The sequence below is a fragment of the Perca fluviatilis genome, chromosome 13, assembly GCF_010015445.1.
Source record: "Perca fluviatilis chromosome 13, GENO_Pfluv_1.0, whole genome shotgun sequence".
NCBI classification, from domain to species: Eukaryota; Metazoa; Chordata; class Actinopteri; order Perciformes; family Percidae; genus Perca; species Perca fluviatilis.
In genome coordinates this window covers 26,611,908-26,625,910 of record NC_053124.1, presented here as the reverse complement: position 1 = coordinate 26,625,910, position 14,003 = coordinate 26,611,908, and the positions used below count along the sequence as shown (strand labels likewise).

At 41.0% G+C, this 14,003-nt stretch overlaps 1 protein-coding gene across 1 annotated transcript in view; it reads right to left on the bottom strand.

Moving 5' to 3' along the window:
* Window positions 1-1,002: 1,002 nt before the first annotated feature.
* Window positions 1,003-14,003, bottom strand: part of LOC120570888 (microtubule-actin cross-linking factor 1-like) — a 20,161-nt gene continuing 7,160 nt past the window's right edge. The window contains exons 2-3 of the mRNA XM_039819505.1: window positions 12,444-12,678; window positions 1,003-1,168 (exon numbers count right to left, since the gene is read on the bottom strand). Of these exons, the coding sequence (XP_039675439.1) occupies window positions 1,119-1,168; window positions 12,444-12,666 (273 nt within the window). The 5' untranslated portion in view covers window positions 12,667-12,678 and the 3' untranslated portion in view covers window positions 1,003-1,118. The remainder of the gene's footprint in view (window positions 1,169-12,443; window positions 12,679-14,003) is intronic.

Genomic DNA, 14,003 nt, shown 5'->3' with positions numbered 1-14,003 from the left:
TAGGCTACATTATCATGGACTATAACCAATTTGTAACCAAATGAGGAAAACTTTAAATTAGCGTGTGTGAGCTATAGAGTTGATGAACGATGGAGAATACAATATGGCGGCTCTAACGGAGATAAACAATTTTTAAATTGGTGGCCGTGATAATATTACTGCACTTTGTTCATTACATCACTACAGGTGATACATTACACATCCCTAATAAATTAGGAGAGAAACATATTGTGTAGTAGGCATTTACTTGGCATACTGTTGGGTCCACTTGTCCCCTCAAAGGTAGGGACCACTTGTATCCTATGATGAAGTAGCCTATCGGTACCCCCATTACAATTGGTTTTGGAATTAACTTTGCAATGCAGAATTGTCAGAAACAATAGAAAATCAAAGCAGAGTAAGCAAATAACTCAGTACTAATAAAGTGTCCTTCTTATGCAAAGTGCAAATATAGCAACAGACCATTAGGACCACCATTAGGACAGACCACATAAAGCATAAATACTGGAATTTGCTCAACGTGTCCAGGACGTTTTGATTGTGGATAAGGTTAAATAATGGAGCACACTGCCATCTGAAGGCTAACTGAATCTATTTACAGAGCACTGTGGCAAAAAAAAAATCAAATCCAAGCCTTGTTAACATGCTAGTACACCCACATACCTTTAACATAGATATTGCATTCTTGGATCCAAAATGAGTGCAGAAGAAATGCAATCACAGACCCTTCTCAGCCAAAACAATTTCAGGGAACACAAATACAAAGTAGCCATTATGTTCAATTTATTTAAAAAATGACAAGTACTAAAACAAAAAAACTTCCTGCCACAGTAAATCCTGTCCTACTGGGTAAAACACAGGCTTCAGGGGATAATCTCAACATACATCATCCTGAGGTCAAGGCCCATAAATCAGCCTCATTTAAATGGTCTAAAGATTATATGTCATTTAAGACATATAAAAGATGACCTTAAAGGGAAGCCTGTGCCTTTAACCCCCTATTTTTCTTTCTAATTGAATGTACCAAAGCAGCCTATGTGTATGTATTAATGTGAATGTATAATACTGAAGGTCTTTCAAGTGTGTGGGTCGTTACTGTTGCTGTAACAGATCTGGCTTTAGATATATCCTGTATTGTTGTTTCTAGCATCCATGCACACACCCGCTTCTAACAAGATAAAATACAAGAAGAAAGGGGAAAGAAAAAGAAAAGGGGGAAAGAAAAAGAAATGAAAGAAAGTGGCAGTGATTTAATCAGCATGAATGGCAAACTGTATTAATAATTATGTCATGGGTGTAGCAGCATCTACTGTCTTCTACACTGCACACACTGAGAGAGCACTTTGCAGCACAAAACAGAACATTTCTCAAGGTAACAGATGGAGGAACAAGCTACAAGTTGAAGGGGAAACAAATCCAATATTTGTATCATTTTCTGTAAAAAAAAAAAAGAAAAAGAGAGAGATAATCTTGAACTGGATAATCAGAGCTTGTTCGGGAAAGAATAGGATTGTGGGAAATGTGGTTTCAATTTATAACCATAAAAGATACGCTTTCAGTCATTTTCCAAGTGGTCTCATGTGTTTACAATTATTTCCATTAATTAAGCATCCAGGGCTAAATGATTAGAAACAACTCAATTTCTTTTATCTCTACCTGTCTTTCATTATTATAAATGTTCCTTTGTGTCTCCTTACTCTGACTCATCCCTTATTACACGGTGCACACATAGGGAATCCAATCGGGCACACGCACAACACACACACACACACACACACACACACACACACACACACACACACACACACACACACTGCACAGAGAGATGTTGTTTGACCCTGGTCTCAAGGTCCCAGTAACCTTTCATTCCCAGTAGACTGCACACTGTCAAACAGCTGGAGATAAACATACCCATATAGAAACATCCATCATAAGATTACAGTCAAAGCTGATTTTTTTAAACGTTTTTTTTATCAGTTAACTCGTATAATAAAAAAACAAAGTACATATCACAAGGTTCCCTAGAAGGACAACCTGTTACTGTAATGTGTGAAACCTTTATATCTCCACCTGGTGGTGGGCAAAATAAATGACAGTAACTCTGAGTGACTGTAAAAACCTACTATTGTTTGTAATCAGCTCATGATGTGTGAAATGTTAAATTAAATAATAATAAAACTAGTAAAACACGTGTGTATGCGTATTGAAGTGTGGCTGTTAAAAATAAAGAACGCTGACAGTATACCGAATCACCTCTTTCTCTTGTCTGCCTCGATCTGTCACGCACGCTTTCTTTCTGCAGCATGCGTCTCCTCCTGTTTGTGTATACGCTTGCATATGTATGAGTGTGTGTTGTTGTGCGTCCGTACTGTCATGCAGAGTCCAGCTGCACAATGAATGTGCTCTGAGAGCCAAAAGGACATCCAGTCCTCAACACATCAGCATGACCAACGCCTCAGCAGCAGCAGCAGCAGCAGCGGAGCACCACTACGCCTTCTAACAAGAAACTCCCCGAACTTTAACCACAAATATTTTACATCCCATTTCTGACCCTTTCTGTTACTGTCCTCCCAATGTTGTTGGGAGCACTGCACATCTACTGTACAAAACAGACGAAAAACATCAAACATTGTGATCTGATTGTCCACGCCTGCATTTTTGGTTTGACTTGCAGTCTGATAAAGCAGCTCAGTGCCCTAAATAACCAGGAATGAGCAGGAGATTGAATGAAATTATTGAAAAATGTGTGTGACTTGGATTAGTGTGTTATGTGGCCGCACACTGTACATTTTGGATTTGGCAGTCTTAACTCAATTAACGCAATTATAGTTTAAAATGCATATACAAACATTTAAAACAGCCTCAGAATAATGCATGTGTAAAATCCATGGTTGATACTAGAATGCAGATAATCGACGTGACGTCTACAAATCCAATAACTCAACATGTAAACAGTTAGGGGAGTTTTCAGCATGCTCATTAAAGCTCTAAAGAATACAGTAATAGAAAAAAAAGATGAAAACATAGTCTTGTGATGAAAGCTTAATTGTGGCTGTACCCTTTTCCAACTTTATCTTCTTCTCGTTTTTATTTTTAATCTTCCCTCAAGGTCTCTTTCTCTCTGTCTCTCCCCCAGTGTTTTTTTTCTTCCAGTGCTTTTCTTTCATTGTTTTACATTCTTTCTCTTTTCCTCTTTTTGCCTTTCAGAAGAAATTCCTCACGCTTTTGCCACAAACATCAAATACCTTTCTTAATATTTCTTGTATCCAATCTTATCTTTCTTCTTCCTGTGTCTGGTTTAATCTCTTTCAACCTCAGCTGCAGTTTTCCTCCATGGCAATGTTTCACTTTGTTTTTCTTTCTCCTTTGCTCCGTCAACCCAGTTCTCTTTTTTCAATCTTTATCTCTCTTAAGTTGTCAGTGACTTTGTTTTCAATCTTTATCCCTCTTCATCATTCTCTTTCTGTTTAATGACCTCCCTCACCCCTCGCCCTCCGTTAAAAGTCATCATTTCTTTTCCACTCCTCTTTGAACCCTGCCTTTTTTTTCCTCCACTCCCTCCATCTCCCCAATACCTACCCCCTCTCTTTCTCCAACTCCATTTCTTTCTCCTCTCTTCATTACCTTATACTCAATAACTCACTCCTCCCTCTCTCTTTTCTTTTTACAAACTCCCTCCTCTTTTCTCCCCCTGTGAATTTAAATGCTGACACTTTCTCTCTCTCTCTCTTTCACTATTTGATTTGCCCTCCTTTTATATTCAGTGTCAGTCTCTCTCACCCAGCCGCCATTGCTTCTCCTCGCCTTTTACAACCATGGAAACAGAGGACACCACGTCGCTATGGCAACGGGGGAACAGCCTGCGCCTTTCGGCAGAGGCTTCCTTTCCGCTGCCTGCAGACAAAGAAATGTGGAAGCAACAGCAGCAGGCGGGACGGTGGACGCCTAAGTGACATGCAGGCAGAGACGCCTGGGGTCCTGATGTTCACGTGCATAAATCATCACGCCTGCAGTCTGACACACAGAGACAGACATGGAGCCTCAAACACACTTTGCTCTCAAGTCTTCTTTCTTGTTTTGCTGTGAAAATGATTATTAAAACATCCATTTTTAATGAACGTAATATCACAATTTCCTGCCTGAATCTTTCAGTTTTACCACTCCGTTTACTGTAAGCTAAAACGAAACCAATGCAAATATATACACAGAAACATACAATAATACAAGTCTAAAACACTTTACAGATGTCTTAATGTGCTTTATGTTCAACATTTTTGCTTACAGATCATCTATATGGAACGGAATTAGTCCCAATACTGCATGCAACATGCAACATGCATTGGAGGATCGGATTCCGTGAAAAGAGTCTCAATCCACACAGGTCATCCGTGCACACACATTCAACAATAAATAATGTATGCAACAACAAAAAACTTGACTGAACTTTCAACAGCAAATGTCATGAGATGATTAAACTTGAAGTTGGAAATCTATATGCAGAATAATTATTAGATCATGTATATTTCTTCAAGCTGGTTTAAGCTAGTGTATGTTTTGTATTGTTACCTTTCCTCATACATATTTGTGAAACATGTTTTTATTCTGTCGATCATGAAACACACATTTTGTCCCCAGTATTGACACTAATTTCTCTCCATACGTCTACAGCTCACTCTGTCTTAGCAAATCCCCAAACTCTCATTCATATAAACAGAAAAACCAGCAGCTGTTGGGAGGTTCCATTGACATTCATGCTCAGCAGGCAGGCTGAGTCCAGTCAGGACAGCAGCGTCTCTCTTTCTCCTCTCCAGTGGGAATTCAAAACTCATCTGTTCACAAAGCCCCTCATGTTTGCACTCTCTCCTTCCATTTCATCTTTAGTCTGTCATGTAGGAAAGCAAGCAAGCTTTTCCCTCTTCTCACATTCATTTCATTACTTTCTCTAATAAAACACACGTTCCAGGCAGAAGAAAAATACCTGTCACAGATATGTTATGTCTTTTTCTGATGTTACACTTATTTTAGTATTGTAACTGGACTGTAAACAATGAAACTTATTGGTACAAGCAGCCTAATGTATTCACTTTCAACATTCCAGCCTCAGCCTGAATGGAAATTGAGGTCAATGTAAACACATAGTTCATATTATGTAAAATGTAAAATCATCACAATAGGCTTCACGCCTGAGTGAGCACTGGACACGCCTGGGAAAAACTGGATGTTACCAGTTGAATTATTCTGCAAGCTTACAGAGCACATTTAGAAGCATCAGTGAGACTCCTGCTCTGTTTTAATGGTTTGATGTCCAAACAGAAAGAGGATCCATCAATGAGTGAATTGACAAGAGAAGCACAACAATCTATATACACAATCCAAACATATCACTCTTGGAAAAGAAGAGATCTACATGTTGGTTATTTTTGCCAAGAGTTAGGATGGGATTCTCTCATATCTGCCTGCTATACATGAAGCTGGACACAGCAGCTGGTTAGCTTAGCTTAGCATTATGACTCGAAGCAGGGGGGAAACAGCTAGCCTGGCTTTGTCCAAAAGTAGCTTGAGATTCAGTGTTTCCCCCCCCACCCCAATAAAATCATTTGAACCCTTTAGATTTTTGTACAGATTAAACAAGGTAGGTGGACTTGTTTGACATTTGGAAAAAGCCCAGGTACATTGTATGTATGATTTGTGGTCTTTTGTTTATTCCACATTTGGCTTTACAATATGAACTAAAATGACAAGAGCCTTTAACCCAGTCCTGCATTATTACCCTGTTTTGTTAGCCTGGGAAAACCCTGATGAACTTCCGGCAAATTTGAGATTTGCTCTGCAGGTCAGTCTGGCCAAGAGCCCATTTCCAATTTTTCCAAACCGAAGCACCAATCACAACGGTTGAGGCGGGCTTTACACGATGACGATAGTGCAGTGACGGCAAGCAGCGTTTTGTTTACATTCGCTACGTCACCCGGATTGGTGGTCTGATTGGTTGAAGGACTATCCAATTGCGCCCAGAGGCATCTGAGCGGCGTCCGTTTGTGACGCCCCTTTGGAAACGCGCTGTGAATGAAGCTTGCCCAGACCCACTCTCAGTTACAACTGAGAAGGGCCTGGTCTCATCCAGGCTACTGTTTTTTATGAGAGTCCTGTCTCAAAAAACAATCTTAATAACTTTATTTTTATGTTTATAATGTGCTCACAAGATGTGTATTCCTAAATAAATCTATTTAATTTGTTTACTTGAAGACTGCAGGACACCTTCACAAAGTGTCAATAAAGTGGCCCACATCTCATTTTTTAGGTTAAAGTAGCCATGAAAAAAAAATGGCTTCAGATCTAGTTCCTATTTTAACCTTTTTGGCTTAAACTCTAAAACATTTGGGGAATAAGGCATACTGGAGAGGAGTTGTGCAACTCAAATTTTCAAGAATCAATTTGTAAGTGTCACTCATTGCATTTTCCATATGGCTATATCCAATTGTAGGAAGACCTGCTTCATATTGAGATGTAGACACAATAGTATTGGCTTTACAAATCAGCAGCTTTTAGAAATTAAATTTCACACGGCCCAATATTGGCAGTGTTAGAAAGGCGTCGTCTGTGTTTAAACCCCTGGGTGGTTTGTGATGGCGCCATCGTCAGCTCGGCCACTACCTGCTGCCTGCCGCCATAACCGAATCATCTCCACACAAACAAGTCTGACTCGCTGACTCAGCCCAAAGGTGCTGCCAGGAAACCTCCCTGTCTTAACTGTCTCTTTTAATAATTGCAGATAACCATGCTTAAATGTTTTCTCTTCACTCTATCAGAACTGTCCTTTATTTACCTCACACACAAACTCTTGCTGTCCAAACTGCAGAACAGCTGTGAATTTCCACTACATGTCACATGTTTATGCAAAACAGACAAAGCCAAAAAAAAAGAGGACTGGAAAAGTTTAGCCATCAGAAAGCGTTCATTAAAAACACATCATTCCTTTCGCACATCTGCCAGCAGCTACGACAGAAAATTAGACACACATTCGTATCCTACGCTCGTTGTAAACAAAAGATGAAACTGTACATTTTCTTCCTTCAGTGCAATGAAAAAGATGACCACAGGACATAAAAGTGACGCCACCCGTCTTTAACCAGTGTGATAACTGATTCCACATCCCTGCTCAGATCTGGTTGTAATTAGTCTTTCGCATGTAAACAGCAAAGGGCCATCACGTGTTGGTGCCGCAAAAATAATTTCATGGCGTTTAGTCTGCAGCTTTTTTCAACATTTCTCACTATTTCATATTGCTTGTGGTCATTTGTTAGCAATTAAAAGATTCCTTTCAGCTGCCCTGGCTGAGGAAAGCAATTTTTTACAATATTTTTACAGTAGGCCTATTTATTGGACGTTTTACCTCAGGAGGCCGAGCTATATTTAAGAAATAATATAAAAAGTTGTACCAGTAAGTGACCCTGATTATATTATACTTTTGGTAATTTCATTAGGTTGCTTTTCAACTTGAATTGTTTTTACTTTGCTTTCTTTCTCCTAGTTTTCACATTACAGTATGTAGAACTTTCACTGTTTTTTAACCACAAGCTACTTTTTATCTATTATTATCCCACTCTGTGCATACACTGTGCATGTGTAAATGTGTGTGAATGTGACACAGTCCCACAAGTACACACACATACTTAATCATTTATATGCACCCTCCTCCACAAATTCCCCTCTCTCATTTTTGAACACTTAAAAATCAACTCAGTTTTGCAAACAGATACACCCACTGTCTTTTTTTCTTTAACATGCAACGTCTAATTTTGCCAATTTCACTTTCACTCGACATGAAACATCTCGCTTGCTTGGAGAAATATGCTCGTCATATCCCCACAGAAAGAGTAAAATACAAATACTTCCACCGCTTCTTCACACTAACACTCTGCTGTGAAAACAAATTGTTAAATTAAATAAATAAAAATAAAGTCCAGTAGCTGCAGCTGTTGCACCACCTGACATCATGGCTCAGAGAAAACTGTAAATCTTATCCTCCAAACATTTACAGCCAGATTTAGGAAAGACGAGACTCAGCTGAAAGCTCGTCTTAAGGTCGTGACACACCGACCAGACGGCCGACCCTCGGCAGAAAAGGCAGTTGGACTGATCAGTCTCCCCGAGTTGGTCAAGTGCCTCGCAACACACCAAAGTGACGAGACGTAATACGTCTCCGTAACAGCAGGCGGCTCTAATCTGTATTGTCGCCCGAAAATGAAAACCGGCAGCTGATTGGACGAACGCGTCACGTGGGTTCTGGTTTCTCCGGAAATTTAACGACAGACTGTTATTGCGGCTCGTTCAGAATACGATCTCATATTTTACTAAAATAGGTCACCGAAAATTCTGAGCGAGAAATAGGCCGTGCAATTGCTGAATCGGTCTTCATTTCAGATCGACAAAGGTCAGTTTAAAAGATTTTTGTCAGATTTTGAGAGACTCTAGTCCCGCTCATCCCGCTCCTTGTTTCCAGATTAGCACTCTACCAATCAGATTGGACATTTGAGTCCGACTGCCGGCAGTGCCCGCCTTCCGATTCAACATGTCAAATCGGCCAAAATGAAGGCCGACGCCCCCTCGGACGGACGACGGCACAGAACACACCGAACTGACTTGAGTCACTGACCTCGCCAGGCTGTCCGACGGCTGATTATCGGCTTGGTGTGTCTCGGGCTTTAAACCAAGTAGCTGATTGTTAAGCCAGCTATCTCAAAAAAAAAAAAACAACACACAGGCTTCTCTTGTGAACAGATAGAGGAGCTTAGAGACTCTGAGACATTAACGCTGTAGGTCTGGAATCGTCTTCCAACTGAAAGAGCTTCCAGTGCAGGAAATACATCGCATACGTGCACTATAAGAGCAATAACATGCACATGCAAAGCCCTTCACCCTGTCCTGACCTACATGCTGTTTCCATGTCTATAAAGTAGGCTTTTACTGTCTCATCATCGCCTCCCTACTGCAACACCCCAACCCCCATCGCCTCAAATGCAACTGGCATTTACAAGGTTAGTGGCATCAGAGCAGCGCTGTCACTTTATAACAGCTTATTTCTCACATAAAAAAGGCTAAAAGATCACTTACAACACTCTAAAGACAGGAAGAGTTAGACATGCATGATATGGAATTCTTTGCCAATAACTGATCATTTCCATGGCAGCTTCAGCTGATACCGATAATTTTGCATCTGGGGTTAGTCCAGAAGTCTGTCCAGATATGACAATATATTTGAATGATTATTTCCCTGTACTGACAAATTCAAATAACAACTTAAGGAATGCTGCTGGTTGACTGTAACACTGGTGACATGGCATCTTGGCCCATGAAATAAGAACATTTTTAATTACAAAAATGTGAGGAAAAAATGTATTTAAAAATAATTAAATTTGAAAAACTTAAAAACAAATAATTATAATAATTTTTATTATGTTTAAAACTCTATCTCTTATTGTCTCTAATTATATCCGATTCTTGCACTTTTTGGGGTTGTACCCACATGGACGAATGCACTTATTGTAAGTCGCTTTGGATAAAAGCTTTAGCTAAATAAATGTAACGCAATATTTGAGTTAATTCTGCTGTTGCATCGACTTCAAGCAGCGCTTCGACAGACGTTTATAAGATAAGATAGATTTTATTGTCCTGAAGGAAATTTGTCTTGGGCAAACAAACAATATCTGCTGTTTAAAGAATTCAACACAGCATAATGCATACATACATACATACACACAAACATAAGTATACAGACACAGAGTGTTGCATTACTCTGCATGGCCATGCTCATGTTGAATGCAGAGACTGCCACTTGCCAACAAAATTGCACACTGCCCGTTGTACACACATCATTATAGTCGTCATAATATGTGCAGTAAGGGTAGGCCGCCTTATCAACATAAAATCCTGGTAAAAGAAAAGTAAAAATGTGTGTTTAAAAGTACACTGTGAAGTGTTTTAGGTATTTTATTAGCTAAAATCAACATTTTCATTCATAAATATGTCCTGATTGGGGTAAAATTACCTCTGCCAATGATCTGACTTATCCTCGTAAGCGAAGAATTTCTTATCTGTATTTACATTGGACGGGCAAGTCCAAGGAGGTTTCCATGTCGTTCCACCATTTTGAAAAACTATAATGGCTGAGAGGGACATAAAGCACTAGCCGACCTGTCTAGCTAATCCACAACGCGTTTTCGTTCAGAGCCAGCGTCATGTGACTGAAACCAGCAGAAACGGAGAAGGAGATCGGTGAGAGGCGATTGTCACTGCCCCGGCAAATTTGAAAGCCTGCACTTTCATAATGGAGGATCATACTTATGCCGAGCCACAGGAGAAGGAATCCTTGTCGCCAAAATAAATAAATTGGAAGACATGTTGTCATAGCTTCTTGGTACATAACGGCTACCGTAGTTGCAACACGCATTTGAAAAAGCGAGGCGCTAGAGAGCGCTATTCGTTTGAATGTAAAATACAATTTCACCGCTAGATGGGAGAAATTCCTACACAGTGTACCTTTAAGATAAAAGCAGCATTTCAGGGGTTAGGCTGGCTTGCCATTCATGGCTTTGATGGACAGGGGGACAAATGAGTCTGCACCGGGGGACTCTGAAGCGTCTGCCTGAAGGAAGAAGCTGGTACTCATTGTGGAGGACATGGGTGGGGTCTGAAATGATCTTCTAGGCCTGCCTGAGGATGGTATTGTCAAAGCCTCAGCCTGGAGTGTGGAGTGTGTATGTGAAAAAAGCCTCAAACAAATAAATAATCAGCATGATTATGAGATAATGTGAGTGGAAAAAATACCACAGATGATAAGAGGCGCCCACTTTGACATCATTTGCCTCACCGAAGCTGGAAGTCTTCCCTCCACTAAAAGTAAGAAAGCTATTAGGCTGCTACAAGTGTCTTATTACGCGAGCAGGGGAACCCTGGCTTCTCCAGAGAACTGAGTAACCTCCATTTCTCCTTCATCTTCTGTTACAGCGAGTAAAAGAGGGGGGGGCAGAGAGAGGGAGGACATTCCAGTTGTCCATGTTAGGGAGGTGTTACTGTTGCTGATTAAAACATCTCTAACCTTCAGCTTTGACGTCTGAGAGGATGGATGCAGATAATAAAACCAGCTCAGGGTTAAACCCTCCTCTCTTTTACACGACAGCTATAGCGCAACAACCAAACATGAACATGTAGGTGACATTTACTAGATCTCGTGTTTCAGCCCTGAAGGAGAAGAAACACAAGCTCCTCACCGCGTTTTGATGACAACTTTCAGTTTTAAGTATCTTAATAACAGCGGTGAACACATTTGAGTGTTACAAGATAACACTTTTAATGACGTGCAGTAGATGATTTTATCCAAAGTATAAATATACGAGACCACAGATAGATTTTCCTTGCATTTCGGTGACATTTACTGGCCAAAGATTTTGCAGGAAACTGGGCTTTTTCCAAGTATGTGGGCCTTTAATCAAAGCCAGAAGGAAGCCCCCATAATTAAACATGAGAAGCCAAGAAAATGTCAGCAAGCAAATGTGAATGAATTGGACACATCCTGTAGCTATTGCTCAATACAAGATACAACATTTTTACCAAGACGTCCAATGATAAAAAGACTAATATTGTGTTTGGTCGAATGGCTTGGCTCGAATGGTTTTTGTACTTTTGACCCAGTATAATTCTCTGTTAGCTCGCCACAAGCACAGGTGCCATCTGATCTTTATGGTTTGTATGTGCGCTGCTGGATGAAAAAAAAGTGATTCAGTGGATTAAAATTATTTCTTTGATCTTCTCTGATTTCACAGATAAGTGAAGGTTCATTAACACTTTTACTGTCAGTTTGAAGTCACTGAACACAAATCCCTCATCTGTTTTTACGAGCGAATTTTACCAAGACACCGCATTTCAACTCCCGCCAGGTTTCACTTTAGCATAAATTTAAATTTGCTGATGCGTTGTATAGTCTCTGTTTACTCTTACAGCCACATCCTGCTTCAGTTTTTATTTTTATTTAACCTTTATTTATCCAGGTAAGCCGATTGAGAACAAATTCCCATTTGCAACGATGACTTGTCACATTCACACAGTTACACATTCATACCTGGTACAACCACAGTCTGTAATTTTTTTGGGGGGGTTAAGGCCTTGCTCAAGGGCACCTCAGTGGTGGTAATGAGGGAGGGACAAGCTATGCTCTTTCACTTCCCCCCAAATGTATCCTGTTGGTCTGGGTATTGAACCTACGACCTCCCACTCACAAGCTTCTCTAACCTTTAGGCCACCACTGCCCATTCAGACTCTTCCACACATCCTCCACTGGAAGCTTCCCACAACAATCAGTCTTCTACCTTTTGCCGCTCAACATATGCAGGTTGAGTGCCTTGCTCAAAGGCCCATCGACAGTATTTCTGTGAGATGGTTTCCCTTACCTGCGACACGAACCACCGCCCTCTCCGCTGGGTCCAGCACCGAGTCCTGGCTCTTCCTCTTCCTCCTCTCATGTTTGGACAGATTCCACGGCAACGTGTCTCCGGGCGGACCCACGGGTCCTGATGGGCACGGGGACAACGACCCCCCTGAGCGCTCGCTACGGAAGGACGGCTCGCTGACGCAGGAGCGCTCGCTCAGAGTATCATCGTCTGATGACTCCATCTTACTTCAGGGCTGCAGGGAGGAGAGGGACGAGGAAGAGAGGATAGGAAGAGGGATGGAAGGAGGAGAGAGGGATGTAGAGCAAGGGGGGAGGGGAAAGAAAGAAGGTCAAAAGAAGGGAGGAGGAAAGAGGGAGGGAAGAAGAATTGTGGGAAAAGAGAGAAGAAGGCCCTTTAGTCTAAAGTGGAGACACTGTATAATTCATTGCTGGCGTACAGTGTGATCACGCAGGGGTCATGAATGATGCAAAGTTTTAACGTCACAGCACAACAGTAATAATGCAGCGATCAGGAGGGCAGAAACAACTGGGTTAAGTTAGTCATCACGTCTAGACGACTTTAAAGGAGTTTTCGAGGCTGCAGGCCTACAGTGGCGCTCTGCCGCTGTAGAGCTCTGAGGAAAAGATGGAAGAAAGCACATGACTTGTGTCATGTGCTTTCTTCCATCTGATGATACAGATTACCGAAGCCTGCTCACAGGACCAAAGGTGGATGGAGAATCTTAGCCTGAACACATTACATAGGATTGATAATCCTGCCGTCCATATCTTTCCATCACTGCAGTCAATCAATCAAGATCCAAAGAAGAACTATGCGCATACTGCTGGGATAAGAGTTTTATTCCCGATATGTCTATTATTTTTAGTGCTTGAATGTGCTTGGATGGAGGGATGGAGAAGGCAGGGAATTTCTTAACAGCGACAATTCAACAGACTTGGCAGAGTCAAAGAGCAAAGACAGAGAAGCGAGAGAGAGGGAGAGAACGAGAGAGAAAGAGAGAGAAAGAGAGAGAGAGATGAGATTTCAAAGCTCATCTAGTGTTTCTATTTTTAAAGAAAAGTCAATAAGACAGGAGAGAGCTTTTTTCCTCTTACACTCTTTGTCTTTGTCCTTTCTCTCTCTTCTCTTTTCTCTGAACGAGTGATAGTAAATAATTATGTAGCACACACACACTTGTTTTTAAATCAAATGAATGGAGCCAAAACGATCAGTTTTTAGAATTTTCTGCGGTTCTCTGGTGTGGGTGTGTGCGTGTGTGTGTGTGTGTGTGTGTGTGTGTGTGTGTGTGTGTGTGTGTGTGTGTGTGTGTGTGTGTGTGTGTGGACTCTCGGGACCTGATGCTCTGATCTGTCCATCACAGCATAAAATCAATACCTGTCCTGAGAGAATGAATTGCCCGTTATTGGCTCTTATATTGCAGCTCCACAGGGACTTAGTTAACATCTGCTGTTTGCTGCTTGTTTCATGAGTTTGAGTCCAGCTCACAGACTTTGTAAAAATCAGCAGATTTATTTTAATCTTCACTGTGTATTTAGCAATATGCTAATTTCTTAAAAA